At 45.3% G+C, this 19718-nt stretch overlaps 1 protein-coding gene across 1 annotated transcript in view; it reads left to right on the top strand.

Annotated features, from left to right (window-relative positions):
* The window catches only part of HSF4 (heat shock transcription factor 4), a 32022-nt gene that overhangs the window by 10060 nt on the left and 2244 nt on the right, over positions 1–19718 (top strand). The window contains exons 3-11 of the mRNA XM_087940487.1: positions 1894–2021; positions 3608–3732; positions 5331–5406; positions 7922–7986; positions 9614–9713; positions 11366–11487; positions 14137–14355; positions 15704–15809; positions 16318–16383. Of these exons, the coding sequence (XP_087796613.1) occupies positions 1894–2021; positions 3608–3732; positions 5331–5406; positions 7922–7986; positions 9614–9713; positions 11366–11487; positions 14137–14355; positions 15704–15809; positions 16318–16383 (1007 nt within the window). The remainder of the gene's footprint in view (positions 1–1893; positions 2022–3607; positions 3733–5330; positions 5407–7921; positions 7987–9613; positions 9714–11365; positions 11488–14136; positions 14356–15703; positions 15810–16317; positions 16384–19718) is intronic.

Genomic DNA, 19718 nt, shown 5'->3' with positions numbered 1-19718 from the left:
CTGATTAGATGGCTGAAGCTTCTGCCGCTCAAAAATTTAATTGGAGAGCATGATTGATGACTCTTGGCTATGGACGTGTTTTGTTGGATGATACACCCAGAGGGCTGGGGGGGAAAAGCAGGATCAAGGGTGACAGTGAATTACATATCTCAGAGTTGGCTGCGCCCAAGTTACTGCCGGACGTAGAATGTTAACTTCTAATAAATCCTTTTTAGTTTTGGGAGTGTGGCTCGAAGCTCATGATTTAATTGGAGTAACTGCCGGAATCCTGACACAAAGTCAATGAGGCAGCAAGATTCACTTTAACAACCATGTGACTAACAACTGCAATGATTCCCTTAACAACAGCGGCAAGAAAAGTCGTAAAATAGGGCGAAATTCACTTAACCCATGTCTTACTTAGCAGCATACATTTTGGGCTCAATTGTGATCATAAGTTGAGGACTTACCTGTACTGCTCTTGGATCTTGACAGATGTCTGGTTTTCCTGCCGCTCAGAATCACTGGATTGTGGCATTTATCCCGATGTGGGGTTTTTGGGGGAGTCATGATGCAATGAAAATTCACATCTTAGAATCAGGTTTCTAGGGCGGGAAGGGACCTGGGAGGTCTTCCAGTCCAACCCCCTGCCCAAGGCAGGAGGCTACCCCAAACAAATAATTCCAAAGGTGCTTTTTCCAAAGGCAACTGGACTTTGTTTTACCTTGAAGACGTTTCGCTTCTCATCCAAGAAGCTTCTTCAGTTCTGATTGGATGGTGGAGAATCTGATGCGATACTACCTGTCTCCTGTTTACAACAAAGATGATTAGACTGGGGGCTAAAACATATGAAGAACGCTTGCAGGAAGTGTGTATGTCTAGTCTGGTGAAAAGAAGGACTAGGGGTGACATGATAGCAGTGTTCCGATCTCTCAGGGGCTGCCCCAAAGAAGAGGGAGTCAAGCTCTTCTCCAAAGCACCTGAGGGCAGGACAAGAAGCAATGGGTGGAAACTAATCAAGGAGAGAAACAACTTAGAACTAAGGAGAAATTTTCTGACAGTGAGAACAATTAACCAGTGGAGCAACTTGCCTCCAGAAGCTGTGAATGCTCCAAAACTGAAAGTTTTAAAGATGATGTTGGATAACCATTTGTTTGAAGTGGGTGTAGGGTTTCCTGCCTAGATGGGGGTTGGACTAGAAGACCTCCAAGGTCCCTTCCAACTCTATTATTCTATTCTATTCTATTCTATTCTAGTCTAGTCTAGTCTAGTCTAGTCTAGTCTAGTCTAGTCTAGTCTAGTCTAGTCTAGTCTAGTCTAGTCTAGTCTAGTCTAGTCTAGTCCAGTCCAGTCCAGTCCACTCCAGTCCATTCCAGTCCACTCCACTCCACTCCCACACCCATTTGCACTATTCAGGTGACCTTCAAGGCACAGATAAACCCCCAAGTGGCCTCAACAACTCTCAGGAAGGGTACTAATGACCAGATGATTGCAAGGACTATAAATCCTTCCATTCTCCATCATTCAATCAGAGCTGAAGGAGCTTCTTGGATAAGAAGTGAAATGTCTTCAGGAGTTTTAAAAAAAAAAGTCCAGTTGCCTTTTGAAAAAGCATGTTTGGGACGTCCATGACGTGGATGACTGAGCGTCTCCATAGTCATCACAGACAAATGGATGTCTGATTTTGCTCTGTAATTTTACTCTGCAATGGGAAAGTACATAATTTTCTATACAGTAACTCTTGTTCTCTTATCACGTTCTGCAACAGGAGCTTAGTAGCTCAGTTCTTGCACAGATGGAGCCCTCAACTTACAAGCACAAGATGGAGCAGAAAATTTGTCACTACAAGCTGCATTGTTGTTAAGTGAAACTTTGGGTAACCTTCAGTTGTCTTTCTGCTTCTGTTGCATGTAGATGGGTTTAGGAAAGTGGTAAACATCGAACAAGGTGGACTTGTGAAACCCGAACGTGATGATACGGAATTCCAACATCTTTATTTCCTACAAGGCCACGAACATCTTTTGGAGCTGATCAAAAGGAAGGTAGGAGAGGCCTTGTTGACCTTCGGCAAAATTCATCCAGGATGTGATGACCCAGGGTGGGGATACGAAATAAACACAGTCACAAAAACCCAGTGGAGCCCCTTTTATGCCTTCACTTTGCTTCCAAGCTCCAAATATCCTTGACGGAAGGCAAAAAAAACTCCCACACGAGCAGCTACAAGAAGGAGGGAAAAACAACAACACAAGCCAGGCAAGATAAGGGCTGCAGGATGTCCACAGATAACACACACTGGGAAGGATGCCAAACTTAGAGAGGAACCATAAACTAGAGATATTTCCACACTTTGTTTCCGGTGTTTGCCAGTAAGCATGTCCGTCCTCTTATTCAGTTGTCATAGCTGCAGCCCATGAAGGGGATCAGGGCCCTTTCCTCCCCCATAGACCACACCACTCACGTTTCTCCCTTATCCTCTCCTCCCTGCATGCCCTAGGATGGAGAGGGAATGGGCCTGTGTCCTCCTCTGATTGCCCAGCCGGCCTCTGCCCTTCCCTAGCCTCCTCCACAACCTCCGGAGCCACACTTCCACTCCTTCTCGGCTGTTCCTCCTCTCCCTCAGAGTCAGTCTCCACCAGGGGCATGACACGGGAGCTGGGAATCGGTTCCCTTGTTGGAATTTTGGGGGTATATTGTGTTTGGACAAAGGAGTGGTGGGGTGGCCTAGAGATAGAGTTCTTGCCTCACAATCAGGAGGCTGTGAGTTCGATCCTAGGTGGGGCACAGTGAGAATATATCTGCTGAACAAAACTCTGCATTGGTGACAGGAAGGGCATCCGGCCATCAAAACACTCTGCTAGCTCCATTCAGTTGCCTGGAACTCCACCCCGCAAGGGATAATGGGGTTTTTAAAAGAAGATGATTGTGTTTGGATTGTGTGCGGCTGTGAAAAGCGATTTTCCTTTTCACACACAAAAAAGCTGCTGGTGGCCGGTCCCTGCTTCCATTTATTGCGGGGAAGTCATGTTGCATTGGCAGCACACCAGGCACTTCCCTTTGTATGCCCAGAGTGGGCAGGGCCAAACATTTCAGCTCTATTGTTTGCTTTGTGGGAAGACTAGAAGGATTTCAAGGTGGTTTCCTTAACACTTGACACTTACATGTTCCACATCCTCCAAAGAGGCCAAACCCTTTTAGATCCTTAACTCTTCAGCTGAAGGAACCCTCCTTCCTGAGGGGAGACGCTGTTCCTCTCTCTCTCTCTCTGTGCACTCCAGCAACCATGACCCCGCTCTGTTGGACCGGACAGTGGGACATATTCCAGCAGAACAGTGTTGTGGGATTTTGAGCTGGCACCTTTCAGAGGTGTTGAGCATCCATTTTCCTATCATCTAGAGCTGGGTGTCTACAAACTCAGCTCCTTTTAAGACTTGCGTACTTCAACTCCCAGGGTTCCCCATGGCTGGCTGAGGAATTCTGGGAGTTGAAGTCCACACGTCTTAAAGTCGCCTAGAGTTTGGAGGACACCAAAACTTAGCTGTAGCTATGATGAGCCATTCCCTTTTTTTTAGCGGGGGGAAGGGGAAACTGGGTTTGTTGTTCTTCTCTTCCCCCTCTTTTATTCCTTCAGGTCTCTGTGGTGAAAAGTGAAGAGACCAAGATGCGCCAAGAAGACCTCAGCAGGCTCTTGTATGAGATCCAAGTCCTCCGGAACCAGCAGGAGATGATGGAGTGTCAAGTTCAGGATGTGAAACAGTAAGTCCATCTCCTGGCCTTCAAACATGGCTGGCATCTACCCCAGGACTTCATGGCATGTACCCTGTTTCCCCAAAAATAAGACCTACCCTGGAAGGAAGTCCTAGCTTTATTGTTTTTTTACATGTGCACCCAATATCTCAGCCAGTCCTTGAGTATTGAAGATTTGTCCTGAAATGAATACAAACTCCAGCTCCTTTGTAGTGCAATGGTGGTTTATTCATTAGCTCATCAAACAACAAATGCTCTTCTCTAACAAGAAGGGCTAAAAAGCCAGACAAGGTTAGCGTTGGGTTTCCCTTTTATTACCATTATCATGCGACAAAAAAACCCACAACCAGGCCTATATGTAGTTCTAGTTCTGGCCACGCCTAACCCATTATCCCTAAATGCTATTAACCCTATAACATGTCTGCATCCCTCCCCTATTCCGACCCTCACTAACTGATCCCCCACCTGGTGCCACCTTTACCATGTTTTCACCAAAGGCTTAATTACCACCTATATGTGCCCGCAACCGCCTTTAACAATATGTACCACGTCAATACGTGAAAAGAGCCATTTTTAGCAACCCCGCGGTTGTTTCAGAATCCATCCTCCATCCCCACAGTTGTTGCAGAATCCATCCTCAGCTCCGCTGAGTCATTCCAAAGCCATCAGCCAGCACACAAGCAGAAATACAGATCCGACAGCAGCAGAGATAAGGTCACATGGCCAGCTGACTTGTGGCAAGGCATATTTGAAGCTAACGGGCTCCAAGTGGACTCGGAGCCTGACATCTTACCCCACAAATAAGCCCTAATTAAGATCCCGCCCATCCAGAGTGCACTGGTAAAAATTAAGCTAGGGTGGGTATGGGGGTGGTTGGAGCTGCCCTACTACTTACCTTTGGATAGTTGTAGCCAGTCCTCGTGTACCGTGACACCTGCCTTGCCGGCCCATTTCTTCTGCAGCTAGCAAGGCTTCCCTGAAGGCCTCTGAAACTGTAGGATCGATCCAGATCTCTGTTCTCAGCTGCAGAGGCCTTCAGGAAAGCCTTGACAGCCGCAGAAGTTCCTGAAGGCCTCTGACAGTGAAAAGGAGGCCGAGGGTGATGCACGCAAGTGAGGTTAGTCAGTGGATTGCATCCCCCGATCCCCACTTTGTGCAGGCGTAGAGGCCTTCCAACTCACCTCGTGCAAGCCTGCACTCTCCCGGTCGCTTCAGCAGCTGCCGCGCGGCACTTTTCTGTGCTGCGCAAAGCAGCTGCATTTCAAATTTAGAGGATAAAGGTGAGATTGGAGCCCAGGTGGGCAGGTGGGCCCAACAGCAGAGTGTCAGAAGAGAACCGGTTCAGTCTCTGCTGCTCATCGGCGCTACCAGCTCGGCAGAACCGGGCTGAACCTGTGGAATACCACCACTGCATGTATTTCAGCCTTTACTACTCAGGGAGTCTGATCCAATCCTTGCTCTGGCAGAGAGGAATGATACCAGCTGAACTGAACTTGTCTAAGCCCCCAGGTTGAGCATGGTTGCATAGAAATATATACAAACCTCTAGATGGTCTTGAGGAGCCCTCAGTCAACTGGGTGCTAGTGCAATAACTCTTCTCTTTTCAGGCAGAATGAGGTTTTGTGGAAAGAAGTTCTGTGTCTCCGGCAAAACCATTTGCAGCATCAGAAAGTGATCAATAAGGTAATGAGGGGATCGAGACTGATGGAGCGCCAGTGAGACATATTCTCAACCTGTAGCGGGCTTACGCTTGGGTTTGCTTAAGTGGCTTTCTTTCGAGTAGACGGAGGAGAAGAGCAGGCAGAGCTGGGGGAGTGGAGTTAAGCATGTCATCAGCTTAGAATCATTACGATCCCACAAATGAATCAATCCAACCCCTCTTGAAATCCATTGGCATTTACTTGATGCCAATTTAGAACTGACGGTTAGTTGGCTAGATTCTTGGGTACAGATAGATTAATCTAGATAGATTAATCTAGATTAAGATCAGGCATGAAGGATTAGGACCAGACATTAAGTTGCAGTCCAAAGATTCATTGCTCAAGCCTATATGTGAGAATTTAGTCAATTAAAGTTCAATACTAAATTTTTGCCATATAAGGATCAATGGAATTCAAAAGGGCTTGGACATGGACCATTTGTGGCAACATAAAGTTTCTAAACTGATAACATGCTTAATTCCGCCCCCCGCAGCTCTGCCTGTTCTTCTTGTACCTCAAGCTACCCTTAATTGGACTTGTGATGACCCAAAGGCAACACAGTCAAATAAGCAAGAAGCATCCCTTTAGTACCTCCAACTTTGCCCCCAATGTCCAGGTTACCTTCAGCTGGAGAAAAAAATTCTCCCAGGAACAGTCTTTAAGTGGAGGAAATTCATTCCGAAAACCAAGTACATACAAACTGTAAATAAAAATCCACACAAATCACACTGTAGTAATTAACTGGACAGGGCAGGAGAAGGAATTGCAGACTTGAAAGCCCAGCAAAATACACACAGTCGGGAAGACGCCAGGAACCTAGATAAGCCTTAAAGATACCAGATAATTCACGACTTGCTCCCAACAACTTTGCTGTGCGCAACTTCCCTTTTTAAACACTGTGTTCCCAGCTGCAGCTTATGAAGGGAATCAGGGCCCTTTCCTATCCCGTAAGGCATGCAACTCACGTTGCTCCCTTCTCCATTCCTCCCTGCGTGTCCTAAGATGAAGAGGGGGTGGGCCTGGGTCTTCCTCTGAATTCCCTCTCCCTTGTTCTACCTCTCCCCTGCTCTGCCCACCCGAACTTTGCCCTTGTCCAGTTTCCTCCACAGGCAATGGAGCCACACTCTGACTCCCTGTCAGCTGCTTGGCCTCCCAATCAGAATCAGATTCTGACAGGGGCATGACAGGACTTTTCTCTCATGCTAAACTCTGGGTTGGGGTCTGCAAGTCACAATGCTTCCTTTGTGCATTTACTACGCCTAGGATAAAGACTCTGCTTTGTAGAACACTTTTCTCGTTGAGAACCAGCAGGCCCCTATCCGTTAATTAATGTTTCGCAACCTTGGCAACTTGAAGATGTATGCAGACTTCAACTCCCAGAATTCTTAGCTGGCTGGGGAATTCTAGGAATTGAAGTCCATGCATCTTAAAGCTGCCAACGTTGAGAAATCTGATTTTAACCTTCCAGAAGTTATAAAGAGAGAGGTTTCCCCCCCTATCCCCAAGCACTGAGACAGGATAAAGGTGGAGTTGGTACAGAGTTTTTTGTGTGTCGCATCAAAAGAGTTTGATGATGGAGCCAGATTTTTCCCCCTTCTGTTTTTGTTTTCTGGTACTTTCTTGTGCAATTTTGTTTTTATATTGCGGTTGTGAGCTGCCTGTGGTTCTGATTTTGAAATGCGCAAGTCTCCAAGTATTATAAATAAATGTGTGTTTGCCTTGGTGCAAATGTCAACTCCTTGGAAGACTTAATGTTCACTTGTAGAATTTAGCTTAAACCAAAATTATCTCAGCCATCCGCACAAGCTGGCCCATGGGATAAACCAGCTTTTTCTATTCATGCTGGTTGGGATTTTCACGTGTTTGTGATTTTACCTGAGTTGTGGGTTCACCATTGCCGAAGGTGCTTTTTTTATCCCCTCCAAAAGACAACTGGACTTTCTTGTTCTTTTTTCCTTTGAAAACGTTTCCTTCTCATCCAAGAAGCTTCTTCAGTTCTTCCATTTAGAACTGAAGAAGCTTCTTGGGTGTGAAGCGAAATGATTTCAGAGGAAAAAAACTACGAAAATCCAGTTGCCTTTTTAGAAAAAATGAAATACAGGGAAATACAGTTTGGGCCAAGCAGGTGCTGGCTTAGGTGCCTATTCAGAAAGTTGTCCCTGCAAGCAGAAGGGGAACACCAGGTGTTAGAGAGAGGGAGAGAGGGAGGGAGAGAGAAGGAGGGAGAGAGGGAAGGAGGGAGAGGGAGGGAGAGGGAGGGAGAGAGAGGAAGGGAGAGAGGGAGGAGAGGGAGAGAGGGAGGAGAGAGAGAGAGAGAGGGAGAGGGAGGGATGGGAGAGGGAGGGAGAGAGAGACAGAGGGAGAAAGAGAGATGGAGAGAAAGAGAGAGACGGAGGGAGAGAGAGAGATGGAGGGAGGGAGGGAGGGAGAGAGAGGGAGAGGGAGAGAGGGAGGGGAGGGCTGCCTTATTGTCTGCTGACTGATATTTTCCCCGACAGCTGATTCAGTTTCTATTTGGCCAGCTCCAGTCCAGGCCCAACAGCCCTGGGATAAAGAGAAAACGGTGAGCACCCTCATGTGATGCCTACGTGAGCAAAGGGTGGGGGGGGGGGTCTCTCTTCTCTTGCAAAGCATGGAGCTGTTTCAAAGGGCAGAGCTGGTCATGGGGATCTGAGCAGGGGTGGAATTGATGAGTCAGAGCTGCTGAACTGGCTGATTCAGGGCCCTGGGACAGCCACCCAGTCAGCTGCTGTTGGCCTTTGTTTGGAAGCAAGCTGGGCTGACGGAGAGGAGACCAATGCTGAAGGGTTGGGGTGATGGAGGCAAGGCAGGCTGCTTCCCCAACCCCACCCCATGGGACCAGCTCTGACTCATAGCTCTGTGGGAGGTCTACCTGGATTGGATGGAAATGAGGTCACCTTGAGGGGTGGGGTGTATTTTTTTGGTCCACCTCATTTGTGGGATGCTCTGGGGTGGCCGAAAGGGGCTTGAGAACAGTATGGGGGGTTCTGGGAGCAGTTTATCCATCCTTGTCCAACCATCGTTGAACGAAAAGAGATTGGACCAGCGCTCAGATAATCAGAGTTGGAAGGGACCTTGTAGTCATCTAGTCCAACCCCCGCCCAAGCAGGAGACCCCTACAACATTTCTGACAAATGGCAGTCCAGTCTCTTCTTGAAAGCCTCCATTGATGATGCTCCCACAACTTCCGAAGGCAACTTCTGTTCCATGGGTGGATTGTTCTCACTGTCAGAAAGTTTCTCCTTATTTACAAATTGAATCTCTCCTTGTTCAGTTTCCACCCATTATTCCTTGTCTGGCCTTCAAGATGCTTTGGAAAATAGCTTGATCCCTTCCTCCTCTCTGGGGCAGCCCCTCAAATATTGGAAGGCTGCTCTCCTGTCTCCCCTGGTCCTTCTCTCCACTAGACTAGCCAGGCCCAGTTCCTGCAACCATTCTTCATGTGTTTTAGCCCCCTAATCATCCTGGTTGCTCTTCTCTGCACTCTTTCTAGAGTCTCAACATCTTTTTTTATAGTGTGATGACCAAAACTGGATGCAGTACTCTAGGTGGGGTCTTACTTTATAGAGTAGTATTAGTACCTCCCTTGATTTTGATTGTATCCCTCTGTTAATGCAATTTAGGATTGCATTGGCTTTTTTGGCTGCTGCACTCAATCTTGTCATAAGTGGAAGACTTTTTTTTTTTTCCCACACTTGGCAACTTTAACATGAGTTGACTTTCACCCTCAGAATTCCCCAGTCAGCCTGTTTTAAGGTACACACTTCAATTCCCAGAATTCCCCAGCCAGCGAATTTGTCCCCACCTAGTCTACGTCCACACAGTCTCTAACCTGATTCATAAGTTAAAAATAGGATGAAGTCTTCCGTTTTCTGAGTAAACAAATAACAAGTACATAAATTTATGGAGTTATAAAGGCACCAGGGCTAAAACCCAGGAGACTGTGAGTTGTAGTCCCGCTTTATGTCCAAAGCTAGATGGGTGATCTTGGACCCATCTCTGTCCTTCAGCCCTAGGAAACGAACAATGGCAAACCTCCTCTAAATCCAGATATCACCAAGACTAACTTGAAGGCATCGTCAATAAATGAAATAATCTGTCATAAAGCTGTGGGAGCCACACATCAGGATGTGGGGGGTTCAACTGGCTTTCTTCCTATCTGCCCATAGGCCTCTCATGTTGGATGACGGGAACTCTGCCCCACAGGTGGCCAAATTCAGAAGACCTCTGCCTTTGGATCCCTTTCACGAGCCTTGCTACATTCAGCCTGTAAGTTTGGGGTTGCGATCCGTCCAGCCTTTGGTTTCTAACCTGCTCTTGTTTTGGCTGGCAACCGATTTGAGAGGTCAGTCGGCTCTTTGTTGGCCGATTAGCTCTGTGGCCGGTGGTTTGAGGAGGTGCTCTTTGGTTTGAAGCAAAATCGTTTGTGGGATTGTAATGGTCTGCGTGAATGACCTCGGGAGATGGAGGGAGCCACCGATGGGGAGGTCTGGTGTGTGTGAAATGTGTCCCAGCCCACAGAAGAAGGGAGAGAATGGGGAGCATTTCAGAAGGGACCCTTCCTCGTTTTCCAGAAAGTAAAAGGAAAGAGGGGAGAAATACTTTATTGAGAGTTTTCGCGGCGATAATTTAGCACCAGAAAAATAAACACAGATGGCTGATGCTTCATTTAACGTCTTTATAAACATAAATAGATTTTACAAAGTAGTTGTAGATTTCTCCAACATGGAGCAAACTCAAGCAGAAACATGTTGCAAGTTCAGAGCAGAACTCCAGTCTTAAGCAAGCAAGTTAGTCTCATCTTCAATAGACAGACTCAGATCTCAACATAGCTGCAGAGTTGCAGAGCTTAACACAGAGCCACGCCTAGACTACTTTTAGTTTCAGTTTCCAGCCTAGGCTAATTCTAGTTTCAGTTTCCAAACTGTCCTCATTGGCTGATTTAGTTGCTATGCCTATTCATTGGCTGACCTTGTTACCATGCTCTATTCCAGTTCATGAATATACCCTGACATACTTTTGGTACCAATAGGAGAGAATATGTGGAGCTCAGGGTTGACATGAGAGGTCCTTCGGGCTCTTTGAGCTTGGTGGTTTTCATGCAGATGTTTCATGACCCAGCTAGGTAACATTGTCAGTACTAGAAAGCAGGAGGGGGAGGAGGAGGAGGAGGACTGTTTGGTGGTGCTCTCTCAACTTGGTTGTTTTCTTGCATAGATAGATAATAAATAGATAGATAGATATAGATATAGATAGATATGAGAGAGAGAGAGAAAGATAGAGATAGAAATAGAGAGAGATATGAGAGAGAGAGAAAGAGAGAGAGGATAGATAGATAGATAGATAGATAGATAGATAGATAGATAGATAGATATAGAGAGAAAGAGAGAGGATAGAGAGAGAGAGAGAGATAGGTAGATACGAGAGAGAGAGAGAGGATAGATAGATAGAGAGATGGATATATATATATATATATATATATATATATATATATATATATATATAGAGAGAGAGAGAGAGAGAGAGAGAGAGAGAGAGAGAGAGAGAGAGAGAGAGATAGATATAGATAGAGAGATAGATAGATATAGAATAAATAGATAGATATAGATATAGAATAGATAGCCATAGAATAGATATAGCATAGATAGATATTGCATGTCTATATATGTGTTATGTATGTGTACTTTTGAGAGGAGGCAACAGAATTTCATTTTTAATGTGTACCAGTGTACCCACAGTAAAAAATGACAATAAAGGTTATCTTTTACTCTTTAAAAGAGGTTGTAAAATCAAGTTGGTCACATGAATTGACCCATTTTACGATTGTCGCGACCTATGACCATAATGGGCAGGCCCATAAGAGTCATAAGTTGAGGATTCCCTGAAGATGTGTCCCCCCCCCACATCTTCCCTCTTTGTAGCCACCAGCAGAGCCGGCCTCGTGTTTAAACAGCCCTGTTCCGAGAGGAGCCATCATTTCTGATGTTTCCGAAGCCGCCCAGCCCAGTCCGGTGGCTTTACAGCTCCCTCCCGACAGTGAGAGGTAAGTCGTTAAATGAAAATACTGGGGAAATGAGGGAGCACAAATAAAAGAAGTGTAAAAGGGGGGGAAAGAGAAAGAAAACATGGACTTCTAACTCTTTTTAGCACATTAAAATAAGATAGAAACAGTACAGCCTCAACTTTTTACTTTTACGCACTAATACGTATTAAAGCCATGTCTGTAACAACAAACTTATCAACACAACCGAAAGTTAAAGTTTCACTTGTTTCCACCTGGCGCATAAAATCCAGAAGTGGTTTCTAAGTAAAAATGAAGTTGGTTGTGTTCTTGTCTTTGGTTAAAGCAGTCAATTTAGCCATCTCGGCTAGGTTCCATCAGTTTTTTCCAGCCATTCATCCAGCAGGGAACAAAGTTAGCCTATTACTAAATCCATCATTGGTTGTCCTCCATAGCTCTTCCCCATACATATTTCAATTCCCATTCCCATAAATCTCCAGCCAAGACATCCAATTTGGTTGCTTTAGTTCAGCTGGACATCAAAGCGACATGCACATCATGTCACTGAAGACTTTGGAGTCCTGGTGGACAATCCCTTAAACAGGAGCCAGCAGTGTGGAGCGGAAGCCAAAAAAAAAAAGCTAATATAATCCTTGGTTTTATAAACAGAGGCATAGAATCAAAAGTGGTTTGTACCATTTTATAAAACCTTAGTAAGGCCACACCTGGAATACTGCATCCAATTTTGGTCACCACATTACAAAAAAGATGTTGAGACTTTGGAAAAAGTGTAGAGAAGAGCAACTAAGACGATTAAAGGCCTGGAGACTAAAACATATGAAGAACAGCTGTAGGACTTGGGTATGGCTAGTCTAGAGAAAAAGAAGACTACAGGTAATGTGATAGTATTCCAGTATCTCAGGGGCTGCCACAAAGAAGAGGAGGGGGTCAACTTATTTTCCAAAGCACCCGAAGGCAAGACAAGGAACAATGGAATGGAAACTAATTGAGGAGAGAAGCAACCTGGAATTAAGAAAAAAACTTCCAAACAGTGAGAACAATTGACCAGCGTGGAAGAGCTTGCCTTCAGAAGTTGTGGATGTGTCAGATGGTGCTCCATTCAAAATCCGAGAAAGACACTCTTAGACTCCATTGTTATAGAGAAAAGAAACTTTTGCTGGAAATCAAGTGGTAGCATCAAAAGAATTCTAGATCTGAGAATTTACGCATGGAAAACAACATATACAAAGTGATGGCAACGTTCCCACCCACCATAGTTCAAACACCCCATCCAATCGAAGTTGTGTATAATGTCATGTGGGGCATCTTCAGGTGGTGATGCAGACATCTGGCCGTTGACCTTGGCCTAGTTTGATCAAGAGCTACGATTGCGCAGTAAGCAAGCAAATAAGCACAAGTTTTCCCCAAGTTATACAGTTTATCCTGTAAAACCTCCAGCACACTTCCCATCCGCACAAAGCCCAATTGATTCACCCTCCCCCCATTACTATGACAGCCAAAAAGATAGCAAAAGAAAGGAGTCTTGAAGGCTGACAGGGTGCTTCATCCCTGAAGGTTTTTAAGAAGAGATTGGACAGCCATTTGTCCAGAATGGTATAGGATTTCCTGCTGGAGCAGGGGGTGGTCCGGAAGACCTCCAAAATCCCTTCCAGATCTGTTACGACACATCATAACATCGTATTAACTCTTCCCCACCATCCCAACCATTGTGGATACCTCATCATTGGCAGAAGACATCTGCCTGGGGAAGTGTGCTCAGATGAAACTGATTTTAGTCTTGTTGATTTCTAAAATTTCTACATTGGGATTCTAATTCCATTCCAGCTGGCACATAATTTAAAGCCAATGGCAACCCCTCCACATTATCTACCGTACTGTTAAATAACATCCCTCAAATGTTCTCTTCCAAAGGCAGATTTCCACATTCCTGTGGAAACTCACCAGAGGAATGATGGTCTGCATGCAGGAAAGTAGGTTTCTCCAGAGGTCGGCTGTTACCAGTTCGCACTGGTTCAGGCGAACCGGTAGTTAAGATTCTGTGCAGTTTGGCGAACCAACAAACCCCACCACTGGTTGGCTACTTGTTTTTCAGCTGTTTTTTGGCCGTTTTTTGAACCAAAAATGGCCCCCAAATGGCTAAAAAATGGCCAAAAAACAACAAAAAACAGGGTAAAAAATGGATGGGGACAGGACCAGCCAGTGGCAGGATTAGCCCCAACTGGCTGAATCCTACCTCTGTCTTTGAAGCGAGTGGCCCGGAGGCGGGGCTGGGTGTGATGAGTGATGTCACCCACCCAGTCACATGACCAGCCGGCCACGCCTACCCAGCCAGAAAACCAGTTGTTAAATTATTCCAATCCCACCACTGGGTTTCTCTACAACAGGGGCTTCCAAACTTGACAACTTTAAGCCTCGTGGACTTCAACTCCTAGCGATGTTGGCTGAGAGTTGATGTCCACAAGTCTTAAAGTTGCCAAGTTTGGAGGCCCCTTCTCTACAGGTAGGAAGCCACCCTTGCGAAGTTCTTCTGTGCAATCCTTGCAGATGTTTTCATATGAAAACAGTTATCGGGACATGTTTGGGCTGTTCTTAGGAAGAGAAAGAGTCTGGAGCCAGTTGAGTTGGACCAAAGGAAGGCAGAATATGGAGACAACTTATTTATCGTTCCAGGGAAACCAATCTTCTGCTGATCAAGGAAGAAGCCGCTGGTCCGGACAGGAAAGCTGCATTTACCAGTCCTGATGTTCCTTTGGTTGGATACAACCCCTGTCCAGAGCCCCCTGTGCTGCCCATTACTGTGGTCCAATCGGTCTTAGATGGGAGGACAAGATGTGATGATTTGCAACCAATGTGTTTGCAGCCCCAGGAAAGACGATCATTTTTGGACAGGTGAGGCACAGGTGTGCACGCAGCATTGTTGCAGGGCAATGCTGCTCTCTTAGACTGCAACTCTGATAACCCCCAAACTATGGTGTTCTTCGGTCATGCTGGTTGGGAGTTATGAACAGAACAGAAACATGGATTGCAGGTAGTCTTCAAAGTTCGACGGTAATGGAGCCTGCTTATTACAGTCGTAACATGGGTTGATGACATGATTTTTTTTTTACAACCTTTTTTGCAGTGGTTAAGACAGTCACTGTGCTAAAGTGAATCCGCAGTTGTTAAGCAAATGGTTCACTATGGGTGTGGTTTTGCTGAAACCGGAAGTAAATATGAGACACTGCAAACACCCATAAATGCAGGGATGTGATTCTACCGGTTTGAACCGGTTCTATAGAACCGGTTGTTATGATTCTGCGAAGTTTGCAGAACTAGCAAAAAACGGGGGGAAAGGGTGGTTGCTGCAAAAACAGAAGAAGCCATGCCTACATGGCCATGCCCACTTATCCACACCCACAGACCCGGTTGTTAAAAAAATTTGAATCCCACCTGTGCATAAATGTAGTGGCTGGTGTTTGGTCACATGATTACAAAGGGGGCCCTGACCCTCAACATTTCAAATCTGGGTCATAACTCCCCTTTTTCTGGTGAGTTGTAATTTTGAATTGTTGCCCAGTTAACCGTCATAACTTGAAGACTGCCTGTAGAACTTTGGGGTTGCCCTCTGTATATTTTCATACGAGATGATCTTAAAATCCTGAATGTAAAGTTGACTCCTGCTTTCTTTGTTGTCCCTGATCTGCTGGAGATCATCCTGTTCACATATTGAAATTTTGTAAGCTTTTGGTAAGCTCCTACACGAGAATGCTCCTGTTTCATACTAGAGTACTGAAACGTTGTTAGTTCTAGATTTGACATCTGGGAACTGGTGAAAAATTTCAGGAGAGAATACTGAAATACATGTGAGTGTTGGCGATTTTGGGGGGAGTTGGCGAGGCTGCCACAAAGAGGGTGTGTGTGTGTCAATTTATTCTCCAAAGCACTGGAGGGCAGGACAAGAAACAATGGATGGAAACTAATCAAGGAGAGAAGCAACCTGGAATTAAGGAGAAACTTTCCAACAGTGAGGACAATTCACTAGTGGAATTCCTTGCCCTCAAAAGTTGTAGGGGCTTCATCATTGGGATTTTTAAGAAGAGACTGGACAGCCACATGTCTGAAATGGTATATGTGGCCTCCTGCGTGAGCATGAGGCTGGACTAGAAGACCTCCAAGGTCCCTTCCAACTCTATTCTGATTGATCTGAAAATCACCTGGTTTTTTTTTCTGGACAGCTGTCTTTTTTATGTTTCTTCAGAACAGTCATACCTGATCTCTGGGACGGGGCTGATCTGAATTTGGAAGGCTTTCAGATCTTTCTAAGAAACCCGCAATACAGTCTGGAAACCAACAGATCTCTGGAGGTAAATTCCCTAAGCTGACTGCGGGAATTCTGGGAGTTGAAGTCCCACAAGTCTTAAAGTTGCCAAGTTTGAAAACCATCAGGTTAGAGATGTCCACAAGAGGGGTTAAAAAACAACAACAAGGATGCTCTACCTGTGTGATTACAGGTAGACTTCGACTTGTGACTTATGACCACAATTAAGCCCAAACATTCTGTTATTAAGTGAGATATTGCTTAAGTGTGTTTTGCCTCATTTTATGACCTTTTTTGCCACAGCTGTTAAGTGAGTCACTGCAGTTGATAAGTTGGTAACCTGGTTGTTAAGTGAATCCAGCTTCCCCATGGAGTTTGTTTTTCAGAAGGTTGACCTTGGGACACAGCGACAGTCATAAGTATGAACCAATTGCCAAGCATCTGAATTTTGATCACATGATCGTGGGGATGTTTCAAAGGTCGTAACTGTGAAAAACAGTCATAAGTCACTTTTTTCAGGGCCATTCTAACTTTTCTTTCTTTCTTTCTGTTAGGCTTTTAATCCCATGATCCCGTCGAGTGAGTGGGCTTTAAATGACGTGGAGGCTGATTTGTCTGGGGTAAGAGACGGACCTGCAGAAGGGGAAACACAGAGATGTGGTACACAGATCACAGGAAGTGATTGCACCGCTTTATATAGTGCACTGGTGAGACCACACTTGGAATACGGCATCCAGTTCTGGTCACCAGAATAAAAAAAAAAAGATGTTGAGATTCTGGAAAGGGTGCAGAGAAGAGCAACCAAGACGATCAGGGGCCAAGAGGCTAAATTCAGAGGTGGTGTTCAGCAGGTTCTGACCAGTTCTGAAGAACCGGTAGCGGAAACTTTGAGCAGTTTGGAGAACCGGCAATTCCCACCTCTGACTCGCTCTGCCAACCCCATCTCTTCTCTGCCTCCCATTGAGTCCCAGCTGATTGGCTGGGTCTCCTTTGGTTGCCCTAAACAGGAGAACCGAGCTGGAAAGCAGGTTAGCGGGTGGGGAGGGAAGGGGGATTTTGCAGTATCCTTCCCCTGCCACGCCCACTAAGCCACGCCCACCAAGCCACGCCCACCAAGCCGCGCCATGCCCACCAAGCTACGCACACAGAACCAGTAGTAAACATTTTTGAATCCCACCACTGGCTAAACTGTATGATGAACAACAGAAGGAATTACCACAGCTATGTCTAGCCTAATGGAGGGAAGGATTAAGGGTGACACAATAGCCGTCTTCCAGCTGTCACCGAGAAGTCGACCATTCTCTGAAGCACCAGAAGGTAGGACAAGAAGTAATGAATGGAAGATTATCAAAGAGAGATCCTATCTAGAACGAAGGAGAATTTTCCGTCATGGAGAACAATTTAGCAGTGGAACGGTTTGCTGTGAGAAGTTGTGGGTGATCCATCACTGAAGCCTTTTAATAAGAAATTGGACAAAACCTTTGTGTGAAATAGTATAGGGCCACCTGCTTGAAAAGTGGGTTGGACTAGAAGACAACCAAGAGACATCCCTTCCAGCACTCTTGTTCTATATGTCGAATTCTGACATGTTAAATTTGTCATGTGTAAACTCCACTTCCTAAATCAGAGAGCCGATGCTCGTGGTGGTTGATGCCGCCAGGCGTCTTCCAATCCCCTGTAGGCCTCCAGTTCAGTGCCATTCTGCTTCTCCAGCAGATATCATGCAACTGAAAATCAGCAAAATCTGGTTTGAGATCTGAGGGTCGACTGTTCTCCAAAGCATCAGAGGGCAGGACAAGGAGCAAGGGATGGAAGCTTATTGAAGAAAGATCCAATTTAGAACTTGGGAGAAATTTCCTGAAAGCGACAACAATTTATCAGTGGAATGGCCAGCCATTCTAGAAATTGTGGGTGCTCTTATCACTGGGGGTTTTCTTTAAAAAAAAAAATTGCCTGGAATGGAATAAAATCTCCTGCATGGGCAGAGGGTTGGTCTAGAACAGGGGTCGCCAACCTTTTGGACCTCAGGGACCAACAAACTCATAATTTTAAATCCCGGAGACCACTAATATGAATTTTGACTGATGGTAGCTTGCTGACATTGGTGGGAGAGGGAGGGAGGGAGGGAGGGAGGGAGAGAGAAAGAGAGAGAGAGAGAGAGAGATGATCTAACCCCCTCCCTCTCCCTCCCTCCCTCTCTCTCTCTCTCATACACACAAACACACATAGAAAGGGTGGGATTCAAATTTCTTAACAAGCGGTTCTTGGGGGTGGCCTAATTTGTGGGTGTGGCTTGGTGGTCATGTGACTGGCTGGGCATGGCTTGTATGTAAATATTATAAATATTGATGTAAATATTGATTTTTTTTTATTAAAAAAGAGCAACTTTTACCCAAAATCAAGCAAAGCAGGCAGGCAGATTGAGAGTTGCTCACAGAATCACAGATTCACTTAGAGATCTGTGTTTCTGCCATCGGCTATCTGAGTCTGCAACTGAATAAGAGAACCTTCAGTCTTAAGGAAGGTTCGGCTCTGCTTAAAAGCAGAGCCGAAGATCTAAAGATTAGCTACAAAGCAAGAAATCCAACCATTTCCTGCTTTCTAGCTAATCTAAATCTCCCGGCACAGCAGAACAGCTGATGGTCGGGGAAAAGAAAAAGGAAAAATAGCAACTTAGCAGGCAAGTTTGCCAGGTGAGGAGTGAGTGGGAGGGGAGGATTCCCGCGGGCCATGTGGGCAGGGCAGCCTTGTGTTCCTGCACAGCCTGGATTAATTGCTTTGTGGGGGGGTGCTCTGGGGATGAGATTTCTCTGCAGACCACCAAAAGTTTCTTGTGGACCACCAGTGGGCCACGGCCCTCCCGGTTGGCAACCACTGGACTAAAAGACCTCTAGGGTCTGTTCCAATCTGTTCTCCAAAACTTCAAACAGGGACATTTCCCAGGCAAGACTTCTGCCTGAAGAACAGGTATTTCGCAGGGCCACCTTCCCAAAAACTTTGCTCAAAATATTTGGCCGCAGTATTGCAAAGAACAACTGATCAAAAGCGATGCTTTTGCACGAGTATGAATAATTGCTGTCTCAAGAAAGGTCAGTGTCATTTCTTGAATAAAATGAGGCTTGATATGTAGACACAGGTAGAATAGCATGGGGTCTTCTGCTTGAGCAGTGGGTTGGACTAGACAACCTCCAAGGCTCCTCCCAAGCATATTATTCTATGTTCATCAGCACAGGAATAACATGCTGCTGCACTTAACTAGGACAACGTTGCTATGATCTGCATCACTTCCAAGTAAATTTTTCATCATGCACAACCAGACCTTTTTAATCTTTAGCTGCCCATATTTGCTTTGGATAGTGAATGGGGCGGCATATACATTTAATAAATAAATAAAATACACCTGCACATTTAAGACGTGCATAAGCATCGAAGGTTCTCGGAGTGTGGCCATCAGAAATCTCCAGAAGTTGCTCCTAATGTGATTTATTTTCCCCCCTCAGATAGCAGAGGGAGGAAATTATTAAATGAACAACCAACAAGCAGACATGCTAATGATATTTTATTTTAATATTAAGCCTAAGTGAAACCATGTTTCATTTGTATCCTGGTCCCACTCACCCCTCAGAGGTCAGATCTGCAGAAGAGCGGCTTTCCTTCAGAGAAAAAAAAAAGTCATGCATCCCACAGTTTATGCACATTAAGTAGAGGAATATAATCCCAAATCTGAAAGAGGCTGTTCAAGCAAATCCCTTGCAAAGGACAAGAATCCAGATTAAAGCCTCCCGCATCTGAGATTAAAAAGATTTATTTCCAGATTAGCAATCGTTCTTTTTTAAAAAAATTCACTTAATATGGTGAACTGAAACAATGTCATTGACAAGCTATTGTAGTTCAGTATTTTCTCTATCCTTCTCATGTATGCATGTCCTGTTTGTTTCTGCAATAGACGTAAGCA

The sequence above is a fragment of the Pseudonaja textilis genome, chromosome 11, assembly GCF_049901715.1.
Source record: "Pseudonaja textilis isolate UNSWEBS1 chromosome 11, rPseTex1.2, whole genome shotgun sequence".
In the NCBI taxonomy this organism is placed as follows: Eukaryota; Metazoa; Chordata; class Lepidosauria; order Squamata; family Elapidae; genus Pseudonaja; species Pseudonaja textilis.
Note: the sequence above shows the minus strand (reverse complement) of the source record. Positions and strands in the feature narration are given on the sequence as shown.